This window comes from Leptonychotes weddellii, chromosome 8, assembly GCF_054177405.1.
Source record: "Leptonychotes weddellii isolate Sample4059 chromosome 8, ASM5417740v2, whole genome shotgun sequence".
Lineage (NCBI taxonomy): Eukaryota > Metazoa > Chordata > Mammalia > Carnivora > Phocidae > Leptonychotes > Leptonychotes weddellii.
This window is the reverse complement of record NC_138376.1, coordinates 46,804,985-46,829,932: the sequence shown is the minus strand read 5'-3', so window position 1 is coordinate 46,829,932 and position 24,948 is coordinate 46,804,985. Positions and strand designations below refer to the sequence as shown.

At 35.5% G+C, this 24,948-nt stretch overlaps 1 protein-coding gene across 1 annotated transcript in view; it reads left to right on the top strand.

Annotated features, from left to right (window-relative positions):
• The window catches only part of LOC115942618 (protein eyes shut homolog), a 515,538-nt gene that overhangs the window by 224,711 nt on the left and 265,879 nt on the right, over positions 1-24,948 (top strand). The window contains exons 5-6 of the mRNA XM_081827581.1: positions 6,732-6,900; positions 22,660-22,809. Of these exons, the coding sequence (XP_081683707.1) occupies positions 6,732-6,900; positions 22,660-22,809 (319 nt within the window). The remainder of the gene's footprint in view (positions 1-6,731; positions 6,901-22,659; positions 22,810-24,948) is intronic.

Genomic DNA, 24,948 nt, shown 5'->3' with positions numbered 1-24,948 from the left:
ATGCAAGAGAAATTTAAAAATATGATGAATAGAAAGAGGTGTAGCATACCTAATTATTCTAACATATTTCTAACTATTTTAAAACATCAACAGTGGAATCCAACTAAGAGAAATAATACCTTCAAGTTGCAAAGAGAAACTAAATATCAATATACAAATGCTTGCACAGCTAAACTTGCCTAATTTATTAGCATATAATTGCTCATAATATTCTCTTACAATTGTATTTCTTCAGTGTTGGTTGTGATCTGTCCTTTTTCATTCATGATTTTATTTATTTGGGTCCTTTCTCCTTTTTTTTTTTTTTTAATATGCTTTTTTTTTTTTTAAAGATTTTATTTATTTATTTGAGAGAGAGAGAGCACATGAGAGGGGAAAGAGTCAGAGGGAGAAGCAGACTCCCTGCTGAGCAGGGAGTCCGATGCGGGACTCGATCCTGGGACTCCAGGATCATGACCTGAGCCGAAGGCAGTCGCCCAACCAGCTGAGCCACCCAGGCGCCCTCCTTTCTCCTTTCTTTTTGATAAGTCTGGGTAGGGGTTTATCAATCTTATTAGTTCTTTCAAAGAACCAGCCCCTAGTTTCGTTGATCTGTTCTACTGGTTTTTTTTTTTTATTTCTGTATCACTGATTTCTGTTCTAATCTTTATTATTTCTCTTCTGCTGGATTTAGGCTTTATTTGCTGTTCTTTCTCCAGCTCCCTTAGGTGGAAGGTTAGGTTGTATATTTGAGACTTTTCTTGTTTCTTGAGAAAGGCCTATATACTTCCCTCTTAGGACCTCCTTTGCTGCATCCCAAAGGTTCTGAACTGTCGTGTTTTCATTTTCATTTACTTCCATATATTTTTTAAATTGTTTTTAATTTCCTGGTTGACCCATTCATTCTTTAGTAGGATGGTCTTTAACCTCCATATATTTGTGGTCCTTCCAAATTTTTTCTTGTGGTTGACTTCAAGTTTTAAAGCATTGTAGTCTGAAAATATTTGTGGTATAATCTCAATCTTTTTGTGCCAGATGAGACCTGATTTGTGACCCAGTATGTGATCTATTCTGGAAAATGTTCCATGTGCACTTGAGAAGAATGTGTATTCTACTGCTTTAGATGAAATGCTCTGAATATCTGTGAAGTCCATCTTGTCCAGTGTGTCATTCAAAGCCCTTGTTTCCTTAATGCCCCATGTCTTTTGATTGGAGCATGTAGTCCATTTATATTGAGAATAATTATTGAAAGATATGAATTTAGTGCCATTGTATTACCTGTAAAGTTGCTGTTGCTGTATACTGCCTCTGTTCCTTTCTGGTCTCTGTTACTTTTGGGCTCTCTCTTCGCTCAAAGGATCCCCTTTAATATTTCTTGCAGGGCTGGTTTAGTGTTCACAAATTGCTTTAGTTTTTGTTTGTCCTGGAAACTCTTTATCTCTCCCTCTATTCTGAATGACAGCCTTGCTGGATAATGTAATCTTTGCTGCACATTTTTCCCATTTAGCACTTGAAATACATCATGCCAGTCCTTTCTGGCCTGCACGGTCTCTCTGGCTGCCCACCTTATGTGTCTACCCTTGTAGATTAAGAACCTCTTCTCCTGGGCTACTTTCAGGATTTTCTCTTTATCTTTGAAATTTTCAAGCTTCACTATTATATGTCAAGGTGTTGACCTATTTTTATTGATTTTGAGAGAGGTTCTCTGGGCCTCCTGGACTTTAATGCCTGTTTCCTTCCCCAGATTAGAGAAGTTCTCAGCTAGAATTTGTTCAAATAAACCTTCTGCCCCTCTCTCCCTCTCTTCATCTTCTGGGACCCCTTATTATCTGGATATTTCACTTTATGGAATCACTGAGTACTCTAAGTCTCCCTTTAAGATCCAGAGTTGTCTTTCTGTCTTCTTTTCAGCTTCCTTATTTGCCATCATTTTATCTTCTAAATCACTGACTGTCTCATCTATCTCATTTATCCTCACTTTTAGAGCCTCTATTTAGGACTGCATCTTGGTAATGGCATTTTTAATTTCAGCCTGACTAGATTTTAGTTCTTTAATTTCTACAGTTAGGGATACTCTAGTGTCTTCTATACTTTTTTCAAGCCCAACTAGTATCTTTATAATCATTGTTTTAAATTCTAATTCAGACATTACTTATATCTGTATTGATTAAATCTGTGGCAGTAAGTACTACTTCCTGTTCTTTCTTTTGGGGTGAATTTCTCCATCTCATCATTTTGTCCAGAAAAGATTAGAAGAAAGAAAGAGAAAAGACAATAATAACAACAACAGAAAAAAAAAATAAGAAAAAATCAACAAGAAACAAAACAGAACAAAGCAAAATACTAGATCCTGGGTATATTTTGGTCTGCTTGTTCAAAGAAACTAGATCCCAAAATGGGAAAGAAAGAAAAACTTATATATATACAAAAATACAATACAGTTAAAGAAAACCAAAAATTATATATTTTTATATATATGTGTATATATATATAAAATTTAAAAGGAATAAAAAAAGAATTGAAAAAATAAGAAAACAGCTTGAAAAATAATACTGAAAGACTAAAGAATTTAAAAAAAAAAAACAAAACACAAACGCTATGTACTGTTTTCCCCAAGAGCTGAAGCTTGCAGTTCTCTATGATCAGTGAACTTGGTGCTAGCTGGTGGTTCCTGCTGGTCCTTTGGGGGACAGGCCTCTTGCACTGATTCTCAGGTGCCCTTGCCCTTGTGGAAATGTACCTCCCTTGCCAGGGGACTGGGATCAGTGCAAGTGGCTCCAGATTCCACTACATGACGCTGTTTTGCTCCCTGAAGGCTTTCAGCACTGACGGGCAGGATGAATATGGCAGCACCCTGCTCTCTACCCCCAGAGCTTAAAGTTTGTGCCCCCTACTCTTCAATGAGCCCTTGCAGAAAAGCAGTCACTCTTGTCTCCCTGGTTTCTGTCCAAACTCTGTGTTCACCCAGCCTGTGATAGAGTGTTTTTATCTCAGGCACGTGACTGAGTTTCAGAACTCCAAATTTTATGGACTCCTACTGCATAGACCCATGATGTTCCTCCCAGGGGAAGGAGGGGGGTCTCCCTAGGTTGTGCCTTTTGCTGGGCCCCTGCCAGGAGATGGTCGCCTGATGGTGCAACAGTTCACAGTTTATGGCAACACAGAGCAGAAAGCCTGCACCTGGACTTGCTGGTTTCAGAGGCCTTCCCCACCCCCCTATGCCTGGGAACTCTGCTGCACTCAAGCACCTGCGTTCTTCTTGTGACGCCGAGGATCCTGAGACCACACTATCCCATCTGGGATTCCACCCTGCTTTGCCACCCAAGCACCTTTAAACCAGGGACATACCCCACTGGAGGAGACTTCTAAAAGTTCTGATTTTGCACTCCACTTTATAATACTTTGCAGTAGCCTCCTTAAGCAGGCTCCCTCTCCTCCACTGTATCCTCTGATATACTGCCCTGGATTCAAGTCTCCACACCTCCTACCTTCCAAAAAGTGGTCACTTTTCTATCTGTAGAATTATAGCATTTCTTTTCACAAATCTCTAATTGATTTTGTGGTGATCAGAATGATTTGATAACTGTCTATCTGTATTCCAGGGACCAGACAAAATTAGGGTCCCCTACTCCTCTCCCCTATTATTTTTTAGTAATGAGTCCTTTAGGAAGAGAGAAATATGGACTTATTAACTGGTGATATTCCTTTTAATCACAGAATTTAACAAAATTAGAATCATAAAAGAAGTAATTATTATTTCTAAATTAAAAACAAAATATTTATTGATAATTGCATGGTATCAGTCTTATCTTCACTTTATAAACTTAGTGATAGGATTTATATGATGTTCTTTCTGGGGAACATAATAAAAGACTCAACAGAAACATTCAAATAGTATTTTTTAATTTCTATTGAGTAGATCAAGTCTATTTCTATTATAAAGGAAGAATAGCAAACAATATTATGTTTCTTTTAGTACCAGGAATTACAATAAAGTTGTATATGGATAATTTGTGACCCATCACATTTGTAGCTTTACTTGTATGTTAGTATGTCAATTTCTGGGGTTAGATCATAGAAGACTTTTATGAAAGGCTGAGGGGATTATAACTCATACTATAGACAAAGGTATTCCATTTCTATTTAGAATGAATAACATTGATGCTGCTCAGATGCTGCATTGTGTTCAGGGTAAAGATATTAATCTCTTCTGTGTTTTCTTTATCATAAAGAACTCCATGATGCTCTCCTGAATAAAATTTCAATGTGTTGTTGTTACTAATTGACTGTGGTCCTGATTCATACTATAGAAATATATTTGGTAAAAAATACTAAATTCATCCACATTTTTAACATAAGGTGCTCAGTACTCTAGGTTCTCATACCTCCCTTTGACAGTTTGAGTTTTATTTTTTTAATATAACATAACTTAGGGATTTAAAAGGTCCTCCTTCTCAGTTAATTTATTGGTTTTCCCATGAGTCAGAACTGATTTTAAATTTTGTTAACCATATAAAAGTTAATATAGATCACCCTATATGATCTTTTAAGACAGTTAAACATTACAGATGTCTATGTTGTAATCAGAAGTCACCAATTAACCACTGTCTGCCATATTTTGTAAGATGTTTAATACATATTTCTGTAAAACACCCTGTTTTTTTTTTTTCATTTGTAATTGGAAGAAAAATAAATTTGGAGTATGTTCAAATAGCATTGCCTGAAGAGGCTTTGGAAGCAGCAGGAAAACACTCTACCTAACCCCAATTAGTCTTGTTTTCTACATTCAGGGCAGTTCTGTTTTCAAACATAGCCACTAAACATGATGATAATGAAAATTAATATGGTTAGAAAGCAATTCGATAGCAAATGTTTATTGTTCATAATTGTTGTTTCCTGTCATAACTTTATCAAACCTGTCAGCTCTGAAAAAAAGATTCAAGGAGTGTGTGAGCTGGGAAATAGGCAGGTGTGCCTGAATTATACAACAGATACGCTCCTGCAAAGTAATATGGAAGTCATTTTTTTTAGTAAATTGAATTATATTTTTTGTTGGTGGTGGTGAGTTCACTACTTCTCAGAATAAGAAAACCTGATTATGGATCCAAATAATTTAATTCATATGTGAACCCTTATATAAAGACTGTTTTCTTCCAGAAAATTTTTTTGTGGATTTATCAAACCACACACACACACACACACACACACACACACAAAATGCACTCTTTGTTTTGTTAAGCAAAGACTGAATTCTGACCTCTCTCCTTTATTGCAATAGCCCTGAGTAAAGTCTTTGGTTAACTTTGTCCAGTGCCACTTTTACTTTGACACAGGCAAGTGGTTGTCAACAGCAGGAGTCTGTGCTAAAGTGAAATATCAATATGGGACCAAGTTAGAAGTGACAAGCCAAAGGCAGGCCATTGCACAAATCCTAGGAATTATAGTTGGGAAAGGATTTCTAAAGAATACACAAATGCTCATGGGTCAGAGGGTTGCCAGATTTAAGAACTAAAAATATAAGACACTCAGTTAAATTTGAATTTCAAATAAATAATTCTTCTAGTATATTTCGTGAAAGGTTTGGTACATACTTATACTAAAAAACTATTTGTTGTTGATCTGAAATTGAAATTGAACTGAGTGTGTTGTATTTTATCTGACATTTCTAGCACATCTGCTATTCCTAGAACGCAAGAGCCTGCTTATAACAGCATCAGTCGGCAGTTCTTACAGCTCTTCTTTACTGTGTACTTCTCTCTCCTTTCCACTCCGCCTTGCCTCCTTCACGCCTCCTCCACATTCAAAGCTGAAATGGTCAAATAGCAGCTAGCATGAATGGGAAGAGGTAAGACAAGAAAAAGAACAGAAATCAGATTTCTCCTGTCCCTCAAGGAAGATAGTAGGGGTCAGATGCCCTACAGGTCTTGGCTGGTGGAGGAGGGTAGACGAAGTCCTATCTCTTCATTATTTTAGTAACTTAGAAAGAAGGTAGGACTCATTGGAACTGCCAAGTTTTCATCCAGAGACAAAGAATATTTCCCCCATTGTGAAAAAGACAGAAAATAAAGTTACATTTCCACATGCCATGTTACACTTGTGAATGTACCAAGTCTATAGATCTAAATATAGGCATATGACAATAAAATAAATACTTTTCAAGTTTTTTATGCCTCAGTATTTTGAGATTAATCATTTAAAAGATTAATAATTCTAAAAGGATAACTCTAAAAAATTAACTTTGCATATGATAGTACTACCATTTATAAAATATCTAACTATTGGAAAGCACTAAATATTAACATACATTAATAAAACCTTGCTATGTGACAATTTTTTAATCTTTTTGTGTCACAGATTCTTTTTTTACTTTTTTATTGAGGTGTAATTACATCAAATAAAATTCATTGATTTTAAATATATAATTGTTGTACAGCCATTCATATCAGAATATTTTAAGAGTCTGATGAAAATTATTATTTCACACATGCAGGCACACAGATTTTTTGTTGTCCATCCTTGAACAAAAATTAAAATTCTTGCTTTGAGTCTTTTCCTCTGGTGGTTGATTATTTGAGACAATGACTTTACAAATTTAATGTACTTATGTATCTAAATTTCTTAATATTGGGTCTAATGTATATAATATCAGTACTATCTTCTTAAATGAATGCTAACTATAAATGTTATATTCTTATCTACTTGATTAGCAATAGAATGCCATCAGAGCACACTAACAGGGCTTTTTTTTTTAGATGCAAGTGTATTTTTTCCTTCTTTCAACGGGAATTCCTATCTAGAACTGCCTTTTTTTTCAACCCTGGATGAGTTGAAATTTGTCCCAGAGAAGGAACATAACAGAACTATTACCATCTACTTGACTATAAAAACAAACACTTTGAATGGAACTATTCTCTACAGTAAGTATTAAATGTTTGACTTCCTATATATCAGGTTTTTTTCTCAAATATTAACCTACTGAAGCAATGAATTATTCATTTAAATATTGTGGGAAAACTTTTTTGGCTTAGTACATGAAGCATTACCAAAAGGAAATAGTTCTTTCTAGTTTTCTTTAGAAGTTTCTTTAATTTATGAGTCATTCAATGGAACATGACTTGCAAACAGGCTCTGAACCAGCAAGGAAGAATACAGCAAGCATATGAGTTTGATGGCATATGGCTATAGCAGTAAAACATAAAGGCTGCAAATGTTTCAGAGCATATTTTTGTAATATAAATTACTAAATATGAATTGAATTCAATACTTGGTAACTTGGAAGAAGGTATTCCAAAGCTGGGATTCATTTGATAATTGGGAAAATTCCTGTCACTCTGTTAGCATTATCCTAGTTGGCTTGAAAAAAAAAGTAATATTAACAGTATTTGTTTAAGGAAATGTCTCTATATCCAGGGTTCTCTACATTATGCAATGTCCTCACAAGGATTCCTATAACCAGAATTTATAGACTTCTTTCTTCTATACCTAAACATCACTAAAGTAGATTACATGCTGTATTCCAAATCTGACAATTGTTTTAAAATTTCTTGTGAAATGAATGTACACTAGTTTTAACAGTTCGCTATATTGGAGGTATAATGTCTTTAGTACTTGAATAGGTTATACACTCTAGGGCAACTCATTATTTTGAAAATTTTTTCTCCTCTACTTTGAAATATTTTTGCAAAATTGATTCATCATTCTGTACTTTGTAAAAAAAAAAAAGTTAAATCTTTGTATTATTCGGCTATGAATGAAATGCTTTAAAGAAGCATTTTTGGAAAACTAAGTGCAATTAGAAGTTTTGAACATTAGAACTGAAAATTTATATTTTAGAAAGAAACTAATGTCAGAACTAGACCAGAAGTGTAGTTCTATTTCTATTTATTTCCCAGTAGTGTAAGCACGCATGTTTAAATGATGGCTTTAGAGTGTCTGATTTATTTATATTTAAAGAGAGAGAAGGAAAAAAAAAAGGAAAAATTTGTTTTATATACAAAACCTAAGTTGTGGTGGATGACCATGAAATTTGGAGGTAATAGTACATTGCTGGGGAAAGGAAACAAAACAAAACACAGAACAAAAGATACAAACATAATAATTTAAAGTCACAAAGCAAAGTGATTTTCTGCCTTTGCAATTTTTTAAGTTATATAAGAATAAGGAAGTGTTTCCTTGTAGAAAGTATGTTTTTACCAACTAAAAACAGCTCATCGCCAAAGAAGCAGCCAACCTCTGGGAATTCTCATCCTCTGGGCTCATGCTCCTGGCTCATATCTATACTTCCACTCAATGTGCTCTTTTTGAAAGCCATAAAAATACATGCCAAGCATGTATATATATATATATGTATACCCTTGTCCAAGTTGGTACTTTAATTTAAACCAATAAACCCAAGCTGATGGTAGTGCCATAGGATTATTTTTGCCTTTTGCATCCAATGACCTACTGAAATAAATCAAACTAGAAGTTATTAGTAAAAGAAACAGTGCCATTGTAATGATTATCAGTTTCTATCTTTGTCTTACTTAATTGTTGTCCCAACATTGGATTGGATGCACCGAAGCTGTTCACTCAAGGGAGTTTCATAGTCTGTGAATGGAGAAAATATTTTTGTCTGTAATGCATTCTTTTTGTTCATTTGTAAAGTGGTAATTTAATCCTACACTCTTGGGAATACCTCAGCAGAATGTTTCATGGGGTTGTTGCTTTCAGTCCTCTTTGAATTTATCACCCTCCTAAAAGCCTCACAACAGATGAACACAAAGATTTTTGTGATTCAGTTAAACACCCATAGCTTAAAAGGCTAAAACTTGGTTTTACCAAGTTTAACTTGACTTAAGGGCTAATTTTCTTTCCTTTGAAATCAGTATATTACATGTAGGAGCAATTAAGAATAGTGAGGAAATTAAAACAGATGTTTCATTTTAGAGACTAGGGGTTGATTTTTGTCTGGTTTTTTTGTTTGTTTGTTTTTTAGTTTTGTCATTTTCATTCCCGGACATTTCAGTAAAAACTCAATTCCATTGTACAAACATTTATTGAACACTTGTGTTTTATATCATCCAGTTTTAAAAGGAAAAGGATAGAGAAATACCAGGTTGATAAGCCAATGTCAGCTTTGAATTATATTCCTAGTTCAGAACTGTAGATTTATCTTTTCTCAGTTTGCCTCACCAACTAATTGATGTTGAAAAGGAACAAAAGGAAGATAAAACTGGAATCCTTATGGGGTTACAGTAGAAATCCTTAGAAAGGATAGTTTAAAAAAGAACTCTCTGTGGGAGAGAGACAGCTCTGAGAACAGCAGTCAAGATGAAAAGAAAGCTTTCTGAATCTGCCGCTGAACCAATTCAGAATTCTGGAACCCCGTCAAAGAAGCTACTGATAGGTCACGGGAGAAGGGATGAGACCACACAAAACTCTTTAGGTGCACTTTCAGAAAATGAGCTCTATTCGGCCAGTGCTATCAATCGGGAGGTTTCGTCATGGGATATATTACTATGCAGTTGAATCCATTCTGTGCTGCTTCTTTGAAAAGAAATAAGCATGCCCTTTGGAAGTATGTGATCTTTGAGAAATAGGAGCAGACATCTGACCAAGTTGCAGGAGGCAAATTACATGAGCAACTCCAGTTAAAGAGCAAGATTCAGAAGCAATCTCCATATTACTTATTATTTGTGTTTAAGAAAGAAAGTTAAAGAAGGACTAGTCTTAGGTATTTATTCCAGGTAGAAATTGACAGAACAAGTAGGATCACTGGGGCCTCCTTTTTTTGTGCATTTAGGGAGGGCTAAAAGAAGAGATTTCTGATATTGCTGAAGAAAACAAATGAAATCTAAAGAATCATAACATCTGCCTTTCTCTATAAAATGATTCCCAGTAGAATACACAATATCTTCATTAGATACTTCTTAGGCCAAAGGCAATGAAATCCCACAGTATTTCCTGACAGCATATTTAAAAAACATCTTCTTTTCTTAGAGAAAAAAAGTGTGCTCAGTTTTAATCAATTTTACAGTGTGCACCATAAAATTCTTTGAATATCTTTGTCCCTTCTTGATAGCTCCCAGTGGAGCTTGCTCCAGACGGATATGGGAGGGAGTGGAGTTGAAAGCATGGATGGATGAATTCATACATTGCTTTTATAAGATACACAAAGATTGCTTTTCATTGTATCTTTTCTTTTATGACAGGAAAGTCAAATTCAACAAATTTTAACTGAGTGCCTAGAAAGTGCATCACACTCTGCTGGGCACTGTGGCTGTATACAAAGATGAATAAGAAATTATCTGTACCCATTTCTCCATTTAGGGGAGAGATAATATGTACATAATTCTGTGAGAAAGCTGACTATGATAGGTCTTATAATAGGAGTACAAATTAAGAACTGGGGCTGAGTAAAGAGATGCATTACACTAGAAAGCTGTGCTTCTGTCTCTTCACTAACTAGAGAACACCTCCTAATCTGGAATTGTGTTTTGCATCTCTGTTCCACCCACCTCCTGGGCACTTCACCAGTGCCTTGCATAGAGTAAGCTTTTTTAGAATTGTTTGTAAAGTTCTGTTGTTGAGTTACCCAACTTGGATGGCCATGATGAAAAATTAATAGGTATTGACACCTTATTTTAGGAAATTATTCTGTGAGTAAGTAAGCAAAAACAAAACAGTGCAGATTTCAAGGGTTTACTCAAAATGTAGCTTAAATCAAAGACAATTTAATCCTGGGTTTACTTTAACAACCAGGAACAGAACAGGGGTTGGCAATTTTTTTCTGCCATGGCCAGGGAGTAAGTATTTTTACAGGCCACACAGGCTCTGTGCCAACTGTTCAGCTCTGCTAGTGTAGCACGCAAGCAGCTATAGACAGTATGTGGCTGTGAATGAATGTAGCTGTGTTGCAAAACAAAACAAAACAAAAACCTTTACACAGAAAACCAAACAATGGCAGAATTTGGTCCATGGGCCATAGTTTGCCAACCCTTGACCTAGAATGATGTGATTTATTAAACTTCTCTTGAAAGAGAACAATTGTGTTAAGAGAAATTAAACTTTTCTGTGATTAAAATTTATGAAGAGATAAATCAGAGATACACTCTGTTTCTGATGTAATTACATCACGAAATGGACCAGCAAACTTGCTTCTGGTGGGCAGAGGTAGGAGCAAAAACAAGTAAATGAGCCCATTCAAGGATTGAAATTGCTGCAGTGCCTGTCTCAAGAACAGTATAATCCAGTTATTACAAAAATGACTATGGAGGGCGCCTGGGTGGCTCAGTTGGTTGGGCGACTGCCTTCGGCTCAGGTCATGATCCTGGAGTCCCTGGATCGAGTCCCGCATCGGGCTCCCTGCTCGGCAGGGAGTCTGCTTCTCCCTCTGACCCTCCTCCCTCTCATTCTCTCTGTCTCAAATAAATAAATAAAATCTTTAAAAAAAAAAAAAATGACTATGGAGTTCGACTACCTGGCTCTGCCATCTGGGCAAGTTACTTAACATCTCTGTGCTTCAATATCTGTAAAATGGAACCATATTATTTGTAATAACACCAAGGTTATGAAAAATGTGTTGTAAGGATGGAGAGAGTTACCACATTTAATGGACTTAAAACTCTGTTTGGTGCATGGCAACATGAAGTAAGTGCTAAATATCTTCTTCAGAAAATGTTTTCATCCTTCCTCCCTCATAACTTGCCTGGTAAGGAGTCTTGGGAATTAGATGCCTAGGGTGCTATATTCTTGTCTAATAGGTGTTATTAATATTGCATCCATTTGATAGACATATCCACCCTGGGAAAGAATATTTAGACTATAAAAAATCTTGGAATCAGGAATGAGACAGTAATGGGACGAATAGTAGATGCAGTTTTTTTGGTTTTCGTTTTTATCCATTTCATCCAAATGAAGAGGATTCATTTCCTCCAAGAATCTTGTATTATGAGTTGTATTTTCTTTCCTGGTTAAGCACAATTAGCAGCCTAGGCAAAATTAAAATAGGCTCTCAATAAATTTTAGAAACTGGTCCAGAAGCTGTTCCGCAGCAGCGAGTAATAAACATGTGTTAGTGATTCGTTATGTGTGCCAGGCAGCCGCCCCAGTATATCAGTTCTCCTAGCTCCTCTCCGCCCACTGTCCTTTCTTTCACTGACCAGCGAGGTCACCCCAGCCACGTTCTCGAGGCTCTAACCACTAACTACACGTTACTGCCTGTGTTGCCACTGTTGCCCTAAGCTGTCTTCAAACCCCGAGCCACTGCCGCTAAGATTGCTGCTGGGTTTGCTGCTGCTGTGTACAAATGCAGACCTAAGGAGAGCCAGGAAAAGGGATTTTTCAAGCTGCAGCAAAAACATATGTGCTCAATAGAGAACTCAGTGCAAGCTCAGAGAATAGTTTTTATTACATGCCTTGAAGGTGGCACCAGGGATGACGAGATCATCCGACTGCTGCCATAGGCAGTCCTGATTGAAATGTCAGTAGGTAACCAAAGGTAGACTCAAACCCAGGTCAGCTGCGAGTTCACTGTGCAACATAGGGTAGATCAATTAACCTGTTCTGTACTCAGTTTGACGACAAGTAATACAGATGCAATTTTTATTTTCAAGTTCATAAGGTTTGAAAAAAATATATATAAGTGGTTTGAAAAATACAAAGTACTTGGGGCTCCTGGGTGGTGCAGTTGGTTAAGCGTCTGACTCTTGGTTTTGGCTCAGGTCATGATCTCAAGGTGGTGAGATCGAGCCCCACTTTGGCGTGGAGTCTGCTTAAGACTCTCTCTCCCTCTCCCTCTGCTCCTCCCCACCCCCCGCAAATAAATAATTCTTTTAAAAAAAAGAAAAATGCAAAGTACCATATAAAGGTGTGGTGTTTGGGGGATTTTTTTTTAATGAGAAATGGTAGAAATCCATGTCACTATTTGGAAATTTCCAAATTTGACCATCTATGTATCTGATTTAATAAACATATTATCTGTATTCATTATTATTGGTCCTATAAGGAATGATGTTGAATTTTATTTTAATTCAAACTGATGACCAGTGAATCTCTCCTGAATATTTATACATGATCTCAAATCAAACTGTCATTGATGTTTAGGAGCATTCATTACAATAGTTCAAATAGAGAAAAATACCCATTTTTAATAGAAGTGTACCATAATTACTCTATCTTCAGTATTTCAATGAAGTGATAAAATATGTATGCTTAGAAATTTTTAGATCTACAATCCAATATAATAACCAAGCAAACCAAAATTATAAAAACTTGAGTAGGATATCATTCTTTCCCTCTCTCTGGCTTATTTCATTATTATTCTTTACTTATAAGACTAAATATATACATATATACCATACAACATATATATAAATATAAGCTATATATAATTTATAAATTTTGGACTCAAAATTATTAGGGTTATCTCTCTAAATGCCATGATACCTAGAAACTAGAGTTCACTAATTTTTAAGTAATTATTACTGTTTATTATTCTAAGCAGCATTTTCTATATGTAATAAATCTTAAATCAGTAGATACAATCAGTGATTTCATTAGTATAAATAAAATTTGGGAATTATAGACTGTAAAGTTTCAAAATATTTTCTGGATAAATATTAAGAAAAACTCAAGACATAAATGATTCATTGAAAAAATTATTACACTGCCAACAAATATAAAGAACTCTTTCAAAAAGGTTAGGTTCATACTTCTCTGCTAATGCATCATCAAACGTCTTTTCAGTGAAATAACAGAATGACTTTCTTTCCATGGCTTAATATTGACATCTTCCACAGCTTTCAAGTCCTGACCAAAGGCAGCACAGATTAGATATTATGGGGTAAAAGACACTGCTTTTCACATTTGTGATATATCACAGAGAGAGAGATTCACATTTGCTTGATGTCTTTGGGTTCAGTGAACAACACTGAACTAAATTTAATGTGGCATATGGATTCCTCAGCATATAAAGTTTAATATAAAAATATACATCTAATAGTATCCATGACATAATTTTCCTTAGGAGTTATATTTTGAATTTTTTATATTTGATTTTACTAATTGCCACTAATTTTCCATTTTTTATTATAACTATGTTTGAAAATATGTCTTTAGTACTTGTGAGACAATAGAAAATATATATATTGGTGTCTGCCCCCACTTACTGGCACAAAGCTCCTAAAACCCTTGTAATTTCTTAAGTGATAAGAACACTAGGAGCATTTCTTGTTCTAATATTTGTTTTTGAGCCTATCCCTTGACATAGGGCTCCTAAAACCCTAGTAAATTCATAAGTGATAAAGGGAGTAAGAGCATATTCTGTTCTAGTAAGGGGACTCTAGGTGGGCTCCTGGATGACTCCTTGGTGGGGGCTGGTCACCAGAAAGACCAAGCTATGACTAGATGCTTGGAATTTTCAGTCCAAGCCCCCTCCCCTCCAGAGAAGGGAAGGGGGCTGGAAACGCAGTTAATAATTGATCATGCTTACACGAAGTAGCCTCCACAAAACCCCAATAGTACAGGGCTCAGAGAGCTCCCAGGTGGGTCAACACATCCTCACCAGGAAGGTGATGCACCCCAACTCCACAGAGACAGAAACTTCTGCTCTTGGAACCTCCCAAACTTTACCCTATGTATCTCTTCATCTGGCTATTCATCTGTATTCTTTATCATATCCTTTAATAAACTGGTAAATGTGTTTCCCTAAGTTCTGTGAATAACTCTAGCAAATTAATCAAACCCAAGGAGGGGTTCCTTGGAACCTCTGATCTGTAGCCAGTTGGTCAGAAGCACTGGCGTCTGAAGCATGTGTTGCGGGAGGAGAGCACCAGCAGTCTTATGCGATAGAGGATTTTTCTTTTTTTAGATTTTTATTTACTTATTTGACAGAGAGAGCACAAGCAGGGGAAGGAGCAGGCAGAGGGGGAAGCAGGCTCCCCGCTGAACAGGGAGCCTGATGCGGGACTCGATCCCAGGACCCTGGGATCATGACCCGAGCCAAAGGCAGACGCACAACCAATTGAGCCACTCAGGCATCCCTGGGATAGAGGATCTTAACCTGTATGGTCTGACGTCTCCAAGTAGTTAGTGTCCAAGCTGAATTAAATTGTAGAACACCCAGCTAGTGTCAGAGAGCATTGGTTGGTGTGGGGAAATACCTCCACACATTTGGCAACCAAAAGTGAAGTGTTTGTGAGGAGCAAAGGAGACTCACAGGAAAGAAAAACACAGTGGAGAAGTGGGTTTTTCCCTATATAGGAAAGTAGAACAGTACTATTTGTGTGAAAACCAAACAATTTCTCCAGTGTTTATTCATAGCTTTTCTCTAAGTACAGAATATAGGTTTGTGATACAAAGTCAATTGATTCAAAAGTGAAAAAGTCAATATATCAAATAATATGCCCTATATTCCCTGAAGTGGATAATTTGCTATTGAATCATGCAAATACATCAGTAACCCAGGTCTTCCATGGCCCTGCCACCACCCTCCCCAGCTACCATCACATGTTACCAACAAAACCCTCTGAATTCCTTTAAAAGTATTATTATATAAAACAAGAAATTGCTTATTATTAATAGACTAAATCCAAATGATGAGTTTAAAACTGTTAATATATAGCTGACTATAGGGAGAACTAAGCATAATTGTTTATTTTTATTTTCATTCCCATTACCTTTATTAAAGCTGCCTTGTTCTGTACTGTATCACAGCGTTGCTCTGGTTCATAATGGGATGTTGGTGTACTTGGAGAAGACTGTTCATCCCTGTCCTTGACTTTAGTGGCTGAGCTTCTTTTAAAAACAACTCATTCTTGCATTGCACCACATATATCTTGTTTAATGTGTATAATCAATCTTTGAAATTCAGTTTTTGAAGCTTTGAAAAACAGACCTTGTACATACAGCACAACAGCTTGACCTAAATGTTCAACTATCTTCTACTCCACTCTGTATATTGTATTTTTAAGTCTAATCGCAAAAATATGAGTCTGAAATGATAATATATTTTAGAAATATTAAGTAATAGAAACTTCTGAGTAAAAATGGGGAAAGGAACAGGATACCAGACTGTTTCTTAGTGCATAACAAAATGAACCACCCTCCCCTGTCCCAAAAGGATGGGGGTGGAGAACAAGACAACAATTCAAGAAAAGCAGTCTTATGCCATTTTATGATAAAACCTTTTATATATCCAAGGAGAGAAAACACAAGATACTGGTACAGAGTGTGGTGTTTCTAAATGTGCTCTCATTGCCCCCAGCCTCCTCCCCTTAGTGAAAAGAGGAGTCAAAGATAATACTAAATTCTTAATTATTCTCTTGAATTCAGAGAAAAGCAGCTGAAGAAATTGAATAGGAAGTAATGGGAAAAATAAGGGGAAACACTAAGGAATAGAAGCCCAAAAATTGCTAATGGATTTCGGGAGAGGCGGAAAAGGTAAAGCTGCATCACCCTCTGCCAGGCACTGGACTAATTTGGCGTATTGTACAGCTGAAGTCCTCAGAAGTGTGATAAAAACCTAGATGTGTTGAGTGGGCTCTAGAAAGGGACATTTAGGAGGATCTCAAAAGAGTGATTTTCAACCAGGTTCATTATGCCCTTTGCTACTTGTACTTTGTTATTAAAGCTTTAATGCTATTGTTTTGTCCAGTTTGTTTTCTTCTACAATATTGATTTAATCTAACTATTTTGTATTACATTTCACTTTGTGTTTCTCTTACTGAATTTATATTCTTAATTTATATTCTTAATAAGTTCTAGAGCATAAAAAGCTCATGGAAAATCTATTTTTATTTCTTAGATTTTGTATGTCCCACTCCTATCTGATTTTCAGTTGTATTTTGAATCCTTTCCTGTCTTCCTTCTCAAACTTATAATCCATAAATGTGGGCATGTCTATCCAGTCCAAGACTGCTATGTTGCTTAACACCAGGGGACCCCCTTTACATTGTATTCTATGTAATTTTTTCTCCTTGGAGTTGCTTTTGGTTTTATTTGCTATAATATAATAACTCATTTCTCCTAATACGCCTCATAATTTCAAAAACTAAAATTATCCTATTTTCCTTTGTTAAAGAATAATTTTCAAAAAGATATATAAAATGAACACATGCCAAAATTTTATTTAACCTATTAATTACTGAGGAAACTCCAGTTCAAAGAAGTCAAGGAACAGAGACATATAAGACCAAGGAATTTTGAAGCAGATTTACAAATAGATGGAAAGCAAGTCTACCTACAGGGTAATAATCAATTGCATTTCAGCAAAAACAGTTAGTTTGAATTGCTATTCTTATTAGTTTTCACCAACCTCTATAGAGTTACAAAATAGCTCAAAGATAAAGAAAGGTGTGGAGAACCTGAATGGGTAAGCTAGATTTTTTTTTCCTATTTCAGATTCTTTCACAATTTCTCCTGATACCTTTCCCTGAACCATTCTTTGAAACCCAAGTGTTGTTTGTGTTCCATTCTTGTAGAGCCTGAGACATGGGGGAGAGATAACTTAGGTTTCCTGACATTCTTACTGAGATGATAAAGAAACATTTATCTGTGGTTCAGAAATGCCTTTAGTTTCACTCTGGTTTCTTTTTTTTTTTTTCCCCCATTTCAAATTGAAGTGAGCTCTAATATGGAGATATTTCAAATTTATCTAGATCCCTGAGTATCTCCAAGACCCTTTCAGGTGTCCATAACATCAAAATTTTTTTTCAAAAAATTTTCTTAATAAAACTAAGGCATGTGGGGCGCCTGGGTGGCTCAGTTGGTTAAGTGACTGCCTTCGGCTCAGGTCGTGATCCTGGAGTCCCGGGATGGAGTCCCACATCAGGCTCCCTGCTCAGCAGGGAGTCCGCTTCTCCTCTGACCCTCCTCCCTCTCATGCTCTCTGTCTCTCATTCTCTCTCTCGCAAATAAATAAAATCTTAAAAAAAAAAAAAAAAACTAAGGCATGTGCCTTTTTCACTGTTGATTGATATTTGCACTCAATGTACCAAAGTCACAGTAGATAAAATCTCTGGCACCCAGTGTCATGGCAGTGACCCCAAATTGTACTCATTTTATTCTACTCCACTATGCACTCAAAGTAAAAATGGACACACAAAAAAAATGCCCTAATTCTGCAGTAAAATGCGTTAATTTTTAAAATTCTTGGTCCTTGTCTATACAACTTTGTAATGTGCTGTGCATAAAAGGAAAAGTATACATAAAGCAAGTCGGCTACATGCCAATATAGAATAGCTGCCTTGAGGAAAAGCATTTGTGCAATTTTTTTAAGTTGCTAGTTGGAATAGCCATTATGAAAACATGACTTGAAAAATGACTAAAAGATAATCTGTGGTTATTCAGGCTTGAGTATTTTGCAGCCATTTTCTCAAAAATTAACAAAGTAAGCCTGTTATTTTGAGGAAAGCAGCTTACAGTCTTTGATTCCCAATGATAAAACTCAAGCTTTCTAGTAAAAATTAGAATTTTGGAAAACTTAGATTCTTCACAATGAGCTTCAGAGCTTTACCATACTTTCTGATGAGTTCAATGGTAATAGTAATTAATGTGATTTTTTTATATTATATAATAAAATATGTCAACATTTGAAAGATACCCATAACTCAGTGAATCCACCTTTTTCAAATACCTAATGCATGATATTCTGAAATCATGCAAGGGTAAAATATTCATTTAAAATATAAGAAAGACCAATGGAATTTTAATGTAACAGAGGATATAAAGATTATTAGTATAGTTCCAGATTCCACATTTCAGCTATATTTTAAGGAACTACCACTTGTCCAATTTGTGTATATGTAAAAACACAATTTAAATCATCCCCCTTTTCTAGTCAACATTCTCTGTGAGGCTAGAGTTCTTGTACTTCGAGCAAAGCAACAATTCACAACATATTAAATATAGAAGTAGATGTGAGAATCTAACAACTTTTATTAAGCTTAACATTGAAGATTATTGTAAAAGTATAGAATAATCCTCCTTATTTTATTTTTGTTTTAGAAAATATAATTACTTTTCACAAAATATGTATGTTAATATGTAATGGATTTATTATTGTTATTTTTAAATAAGCTAACCAATAAATAACTGAAAAATTTCTGTTTTAAATATTATTTTTCAGTTTTAAATTCTAATCCAATAAATATTAAAAGATGCAAACCGGGGTGCCTGGGTGGCTCAGTTGGTTAAGCGTCATCTTTTTTTTTTTTTATTAATATATAATGCATTATTTGTTTCAGGGGTACAAGTCTGTGATTCATCAGTCTTACACAATTCACAGCACTCACCATAGTACCTACCCTCCCCAGTTTCCATCACCCAGCCACCCCATCCTTCCCACCCCCCTCCACTCCAGCAACCCTCAGTTTGTTTCCTGAGATTAAGAGTCTCTTATGGGGGCGCCTGGGTGGCTCAGTTGTTAAGCGTCTGCCTTCGGCTCAGGTCATGATCCCAGGGCCCTGGGATCAAGTCCCACATTGGGCTCCCTGCTCGGCAGGAAGCCTGCTTCTCCCACTCCCACTCCCCCTGCTTGTGTTCCTGCTCTCGCTATCTCTCTCTGTGTCAAATAAATAAATAAAATCTTAAAAAAAAAAAAAGAGTCTCTTATGGTTTGTCTCCCTCTCTGGTTTCGTCTTGTTTCATTTTGATTTCAGTTCAGGTCATGATCTCGGGGTTGTGAGTTGGAGCCCCACAAAGCCTATGCACTGGTCATGAAGCCTCCTTGAGATTCTCTCTCTCCCTCTGCCTTGCTCCACCTGCTTGCTTCCTAAATAAATAAATAAACAAATAAATAAACCCATGTTAACAAAAGCTCTTTGGGGTTCCTCAATAGATTTTAAGTTTATTAAGAGTCCTTAGATTAAAATACATGTACAATATGATTTTGCTCTAATGAAAAATTCTCCCTCTATATATATCTGTCCATTTATCAACCTTTGTATCTGTAGTGGTATTCACCAAATATTAATGCTGGCCAACTTTTTTTTTTTTTTTTTTTTTTTTTAAGAGAGCAGGCCAGGGGAGAGCAGGGGCAACAAGGGAGAGGGAGAGAGAGAATCTTAAGCAGGCTCCGAGCCCCATGCAGGGTTCGATGTCACAACCTTGAGGTCATGACCCAAGTCTAAATCAAGACTCAGTGGCTTAACTGAATGAGCCACCCAGGTGCCCCTAATGATGGCCATTTTCAAGGGTTGTAATTTCAGCTTGGTTTAGTATACTTCTGCTGTTCTTTTTTTATTAAAACAAAGTATTGTCTTAAATACATGTATTCACAAGAATAAATAAAGGAAAAAAGTAGGAAAAAGAGATACTAAAAAATATTAAAAATACATATTTCACAAATATCTGAGAATTCAGTAAGTACATAGTAAATACATAAAAAGAATTATTTGCTTTGATGATTTTGGATCACTTGGAAACTAAAAGAGGAAAAAATGAAAATTGACCCCTGACTAACTCTTGACCCAACCAGATAATCCAGGATAATCTCATCTCAAAATCTTTAATCACACCTGCAAAGTGTCTTTTGCCAAATAAGGTTAACATTCACAGGTTCCAACAATTAGGACATGACTATCTTTGATGGCCATTATCCAACCTACCACAACCTCCTGCTTCATATCATGTGCAAAAATCGATTCTAGGTACAGTATAGATGTTAAATAAAGCTTCTGAAAGATAATATAAGAAAATAACTTTATGATTTTAAGGCAAGCAGATATATCTTAAAGGTTACATAAAAATCACTAATTACAACCATGAAGGAAACAATAAATAGACCTACGCTAAAATTAAGACCATATGTTCAACAACACTCACCCTTAAGCAATTGGCAAGACAGTCCACAGAATTGGAGTATTTTCAGTAAATATGGTTAACAAGAGCTTATAAGCTATACACACACATACACATACATGTATGTAGATCTAGATATTAAATATATACACAGATATAACTTTAACCAGTCAAGAAAAAGCAAACAACCAAATAGAAATGTAAGAAATACAGACTGACACTTCACAAAAGAAGATATCAAAATAACCACTAAACATTACAATATGCTCAACTTCAACTTCCACTATATGAGGAAAATAAAAATGGAAGCTACAATAAAATAAACCTAGAGTAGTTAAAATCTGCAAGGCAACCATACCAAGTGATGGTGAGACTGGATCATCTGGAATTCTTACTGCTGATAAGGAGTTAAATCAAAATGTTATTTTGAAAAACTGGCAGTAGCTATTAAATTAATCATATTCAACAGTTCAGCTCTTGGTTATATACACAACAGAAATGCATGTGCTTCATTCAGCACAAAAGACACATACAAGATTATCATTAGCAGCATTATTCATAATAACCAAAAACGAGTGGGAGGAGGATGTTCATCTATAGAAGAAAGAGTAACTGGATTGTAAATATTCATTCAATCAAATATTATAAAGCAATGAAAATGAATGAATTTTAGCATAGGTGCTATCTCTCAAACATAATATTGAGCAAAAGTTAATAGACACAACAGAATATATACATTATGATCCTAATAATATGAAATTTTAAATTGAGCAAAATTAATCCTACCTGTTAAACATCAGGATCATGGTTGCTTTTGGAGGAGGGAGGAAAGGAGTGATTGATAAGACTTTGGCAATGCAGATAACGTTCTTTTTCTTAAGTTGATGGTATTTGGATGAGTGGGTTCACTTTGTAATAATTCACTGAGCTGTACGTTTAATATTTGTGTGATTTTTTGTATGAGTTATACTTCAATTAAAAATGTTAAAAACTGGGGCACCTGGGTGGCTCAGTCATTAAGCGTCTGCCTTCGGCTCAGGTCATGATCCCAGGGTTCTGGGATCGAGTCCCACATCAGGCTCCCTGCTCGGCAGGAAGCCTGCTTCTCCCTCTCCCACTCCCCCTGCTCGTGTTCCCTCTCTCGCTGTGTCCCTCTCTGTCAAATAAATAAAATCTTTAAAAAAATAAAATAAAATAAAATAAATAAAAATAAAAATGTTAAAAACTACTTATAAGACACATGTCTAAAGTTTATTATTAAATGAAAAGAGAAAGATGAATAAAGCCACTTATTCATTATTTCCTTTTTAAAAATAAAACTAGGGCTATATAAATATTTGTATGTGTACAGATATATGGTAGAAAAGAATACCTCAAGGTTGGATGAAAGAATGAGCTGGAGGGAGGGGAGTGTTTCTTTTTTTTTTTCTTTATACATTTCTTTATCATTTTAATTTTTATGAAAGACACATTAAAATTAAAATACAAATAATTAACAATAATAATAAACCAAGTTATGTAATACTCAACAGGTGCCAGACAGTTTTCATTTATTATTTTATCACAGTAGTTCTAGTAATTACTTGCTCTCCTCATCGCATTATAATGTATGAGGAAACTGAGGCTCAGAATAAGATCATTTGCTATTAAGAAACAGAATCAGAAAGTTAATCTCATGTCAAGTCAATGCTGTTACTGCCATGCGATTCTCAGCCCGTGGAAAAAAATGTGTAATTCTAATATAGTATTATTACATTGAATAATTTAATAACACTCCTGCCATCTCACCAAATCATTACTCCTTGGGGGCAGAGATTGTGTTTGTTGAAAGAATAATTATTATTGAGTAAAATAAAAGTCTAATCACTAATTTAATGTAATGTTTGTTTTTAAAGGTAGTGAGAAGAATATTGGGCAACACTTTCTTCATTTATTTCTAGTGGAAGGAAGGCCCATGGTTAAATATGGATGTGGAAGCTCTCAAAATATCTTGACTGTTTCAGCTAATTATAGCATTAACACAAATGTATTCATCCCTATCACAGTACGGTAAGTCCTCCACAGTAGTTCTTTGAATTACAGTGCTGAGCCTTATTTTTTAAATGTTATTTGTATGTATAATAGCCACCCACATACAAAAAGAAAGACAAAAAGGTCCATCTAAAAGTTGTTTTGCCAATCAATCTTTTCAGTTTGATGGAGTAAAGTACAAATTAAACTAAGGTATAATTTGATACCAGCCAATAGCAATCAAATTATATACAAAATGAATCAATTTCTTTGAAAATATCATGGAGCAAATAAATAGGTTGAAGAGTCATGTGGTTCAGTTGAAATTAAGATCTAGTTCGGGGTGCTTGGGTAGCTAAGTCGCTTAAGCCTGGGACTCTTGATTTTGGCTCAGGTCATGATCTCAGGGTGGCGAGACAGAGCTCCAGGTTGTGAGACCGAGCCCAGTGTGGGGCTCCACGCTTAGCGGGAAATCTGCTTAAGCTCTCTCTCCTCCCTCTGCCCCTCTCCACCTCTCTCCCCCTTTCTAGGGAAGGAAGGAAGGAAGGAAAAGAAATTAAGATCAAGTTCCTTTGTTCAACAAAATATCTTTTGAGTGAAAATAGCTGTTCAGAATGGGGGTGGAGGGTAGCCATTGACCCTGCACAGAAATAAAAAGAGAATGCAGTAGGGGAAAAAAATTGAATATTAAATGGAAATGTCTTTCTAGGGCATATAAACTTTTGGAAAGCAGTCTTGAAATTAATTCATACTTCAGAATTAGGAAATCTCAGAAGAGAGAAATGGCTAAATATGATGGTCACATCCCAAGGGCATTACTGAACAAAATTTACATGTAGCAGCCAAGAATTTAAAATTCTTCATCAGTATAGCAATCTAGTGATAATGGTCTCTAAAGTTACTCTGTGTCAGTTAAAAATAACATTTTGTGTCTGAGTTTATATGTTAGATGACAATTGAATACGTTAGTCTGATTAACAGGAATCTTGGCTAACCTGTGAAGGTTATAAAAATCAAACAAGCTTTCCTAGGGTCTGCATCAATCTGCAAATAAAATCAAGGAAATTGACACCAATCTGAAAATGGAAACTCCTTCCAGGCAGGGACAGTATCTTACTCATTTTTAATGCAGTTTGTAGGGCATCTGACAGAAAGATGCTCAGTATATGTTTGAATGAATGAAGAAATGAGTGTCTGGGCTGGGCAGTTCAGTGGTTATGACCAGAAGGCAATGAAATTACCCTAAGGTAATGAAATTATTATTCATAAATTAAGCAAACCCTTTTGGAACAGAGAGTAGTGTACAGCCAAAGCAAATTTTCAGAGCCATGGACTTAACTCTTACTTTAATCATCTCTCTTACAAAGGTTGCAGTTGCTCACAAAAAAAACAGCCAGATAAGTAGAATAACTTAGAAACCAAATTAAAAGCCATTTTGATTGATAACACCATCATTTTATACAATGTAATCATTTCATTCTAACAGTGGCACATTTGATCACATATGAAGTTATTTCTGTTTTGGTCAAACTTTCTTAAAGGGATGATTTCATTCTTTGCCTTTAAGTAATGAATACCTAAGTAGGCAGTCCTCAAACCATGCAGAGCCTTAGGTAGACTAAGGTTGAAACCATCCCTAAAAAAATACTGATGCTTCTAGTAAAACTAAAAACTGAGGGCTTTCCAAATCTTTTAATTAATTTTATTCAAAATTTAGAAAGTGAGAAAGAAATATCTCTACTGACACAAAAATGCAAATCTGCATCCTACAATACCTTAAGGTGACAATAGGTTACCTTAAAGGCTGACCAAGGACTGTATTATATATTGATATTATATGTTATATAAATTATTTGTTTATATAATAAATATAAATAACAAGTATATACTAGGCAACTCTTCAATAAGTTTTACTGTTAAAGTATAAAAAGAGGTAAGGTCGTAATTAGAGGGAGGTGAGAAGTCAAGAGGGGGAAAATTTAAGATGAGAGATTTGAGCATGTTTAATTGTGGATTGGACTTATTAGTTGGGCGGAAGGTGTTACTACATAGAAAGATAATGAATAATTGAGAACATAAAATCCCTTAGAAATTTAGAGTGATGAGATACAAACCAAGTAAGAGAAGATTCCTGCCAGAGAGGAGAGAAAATGGAAAAGACACACACATTAAGACTTC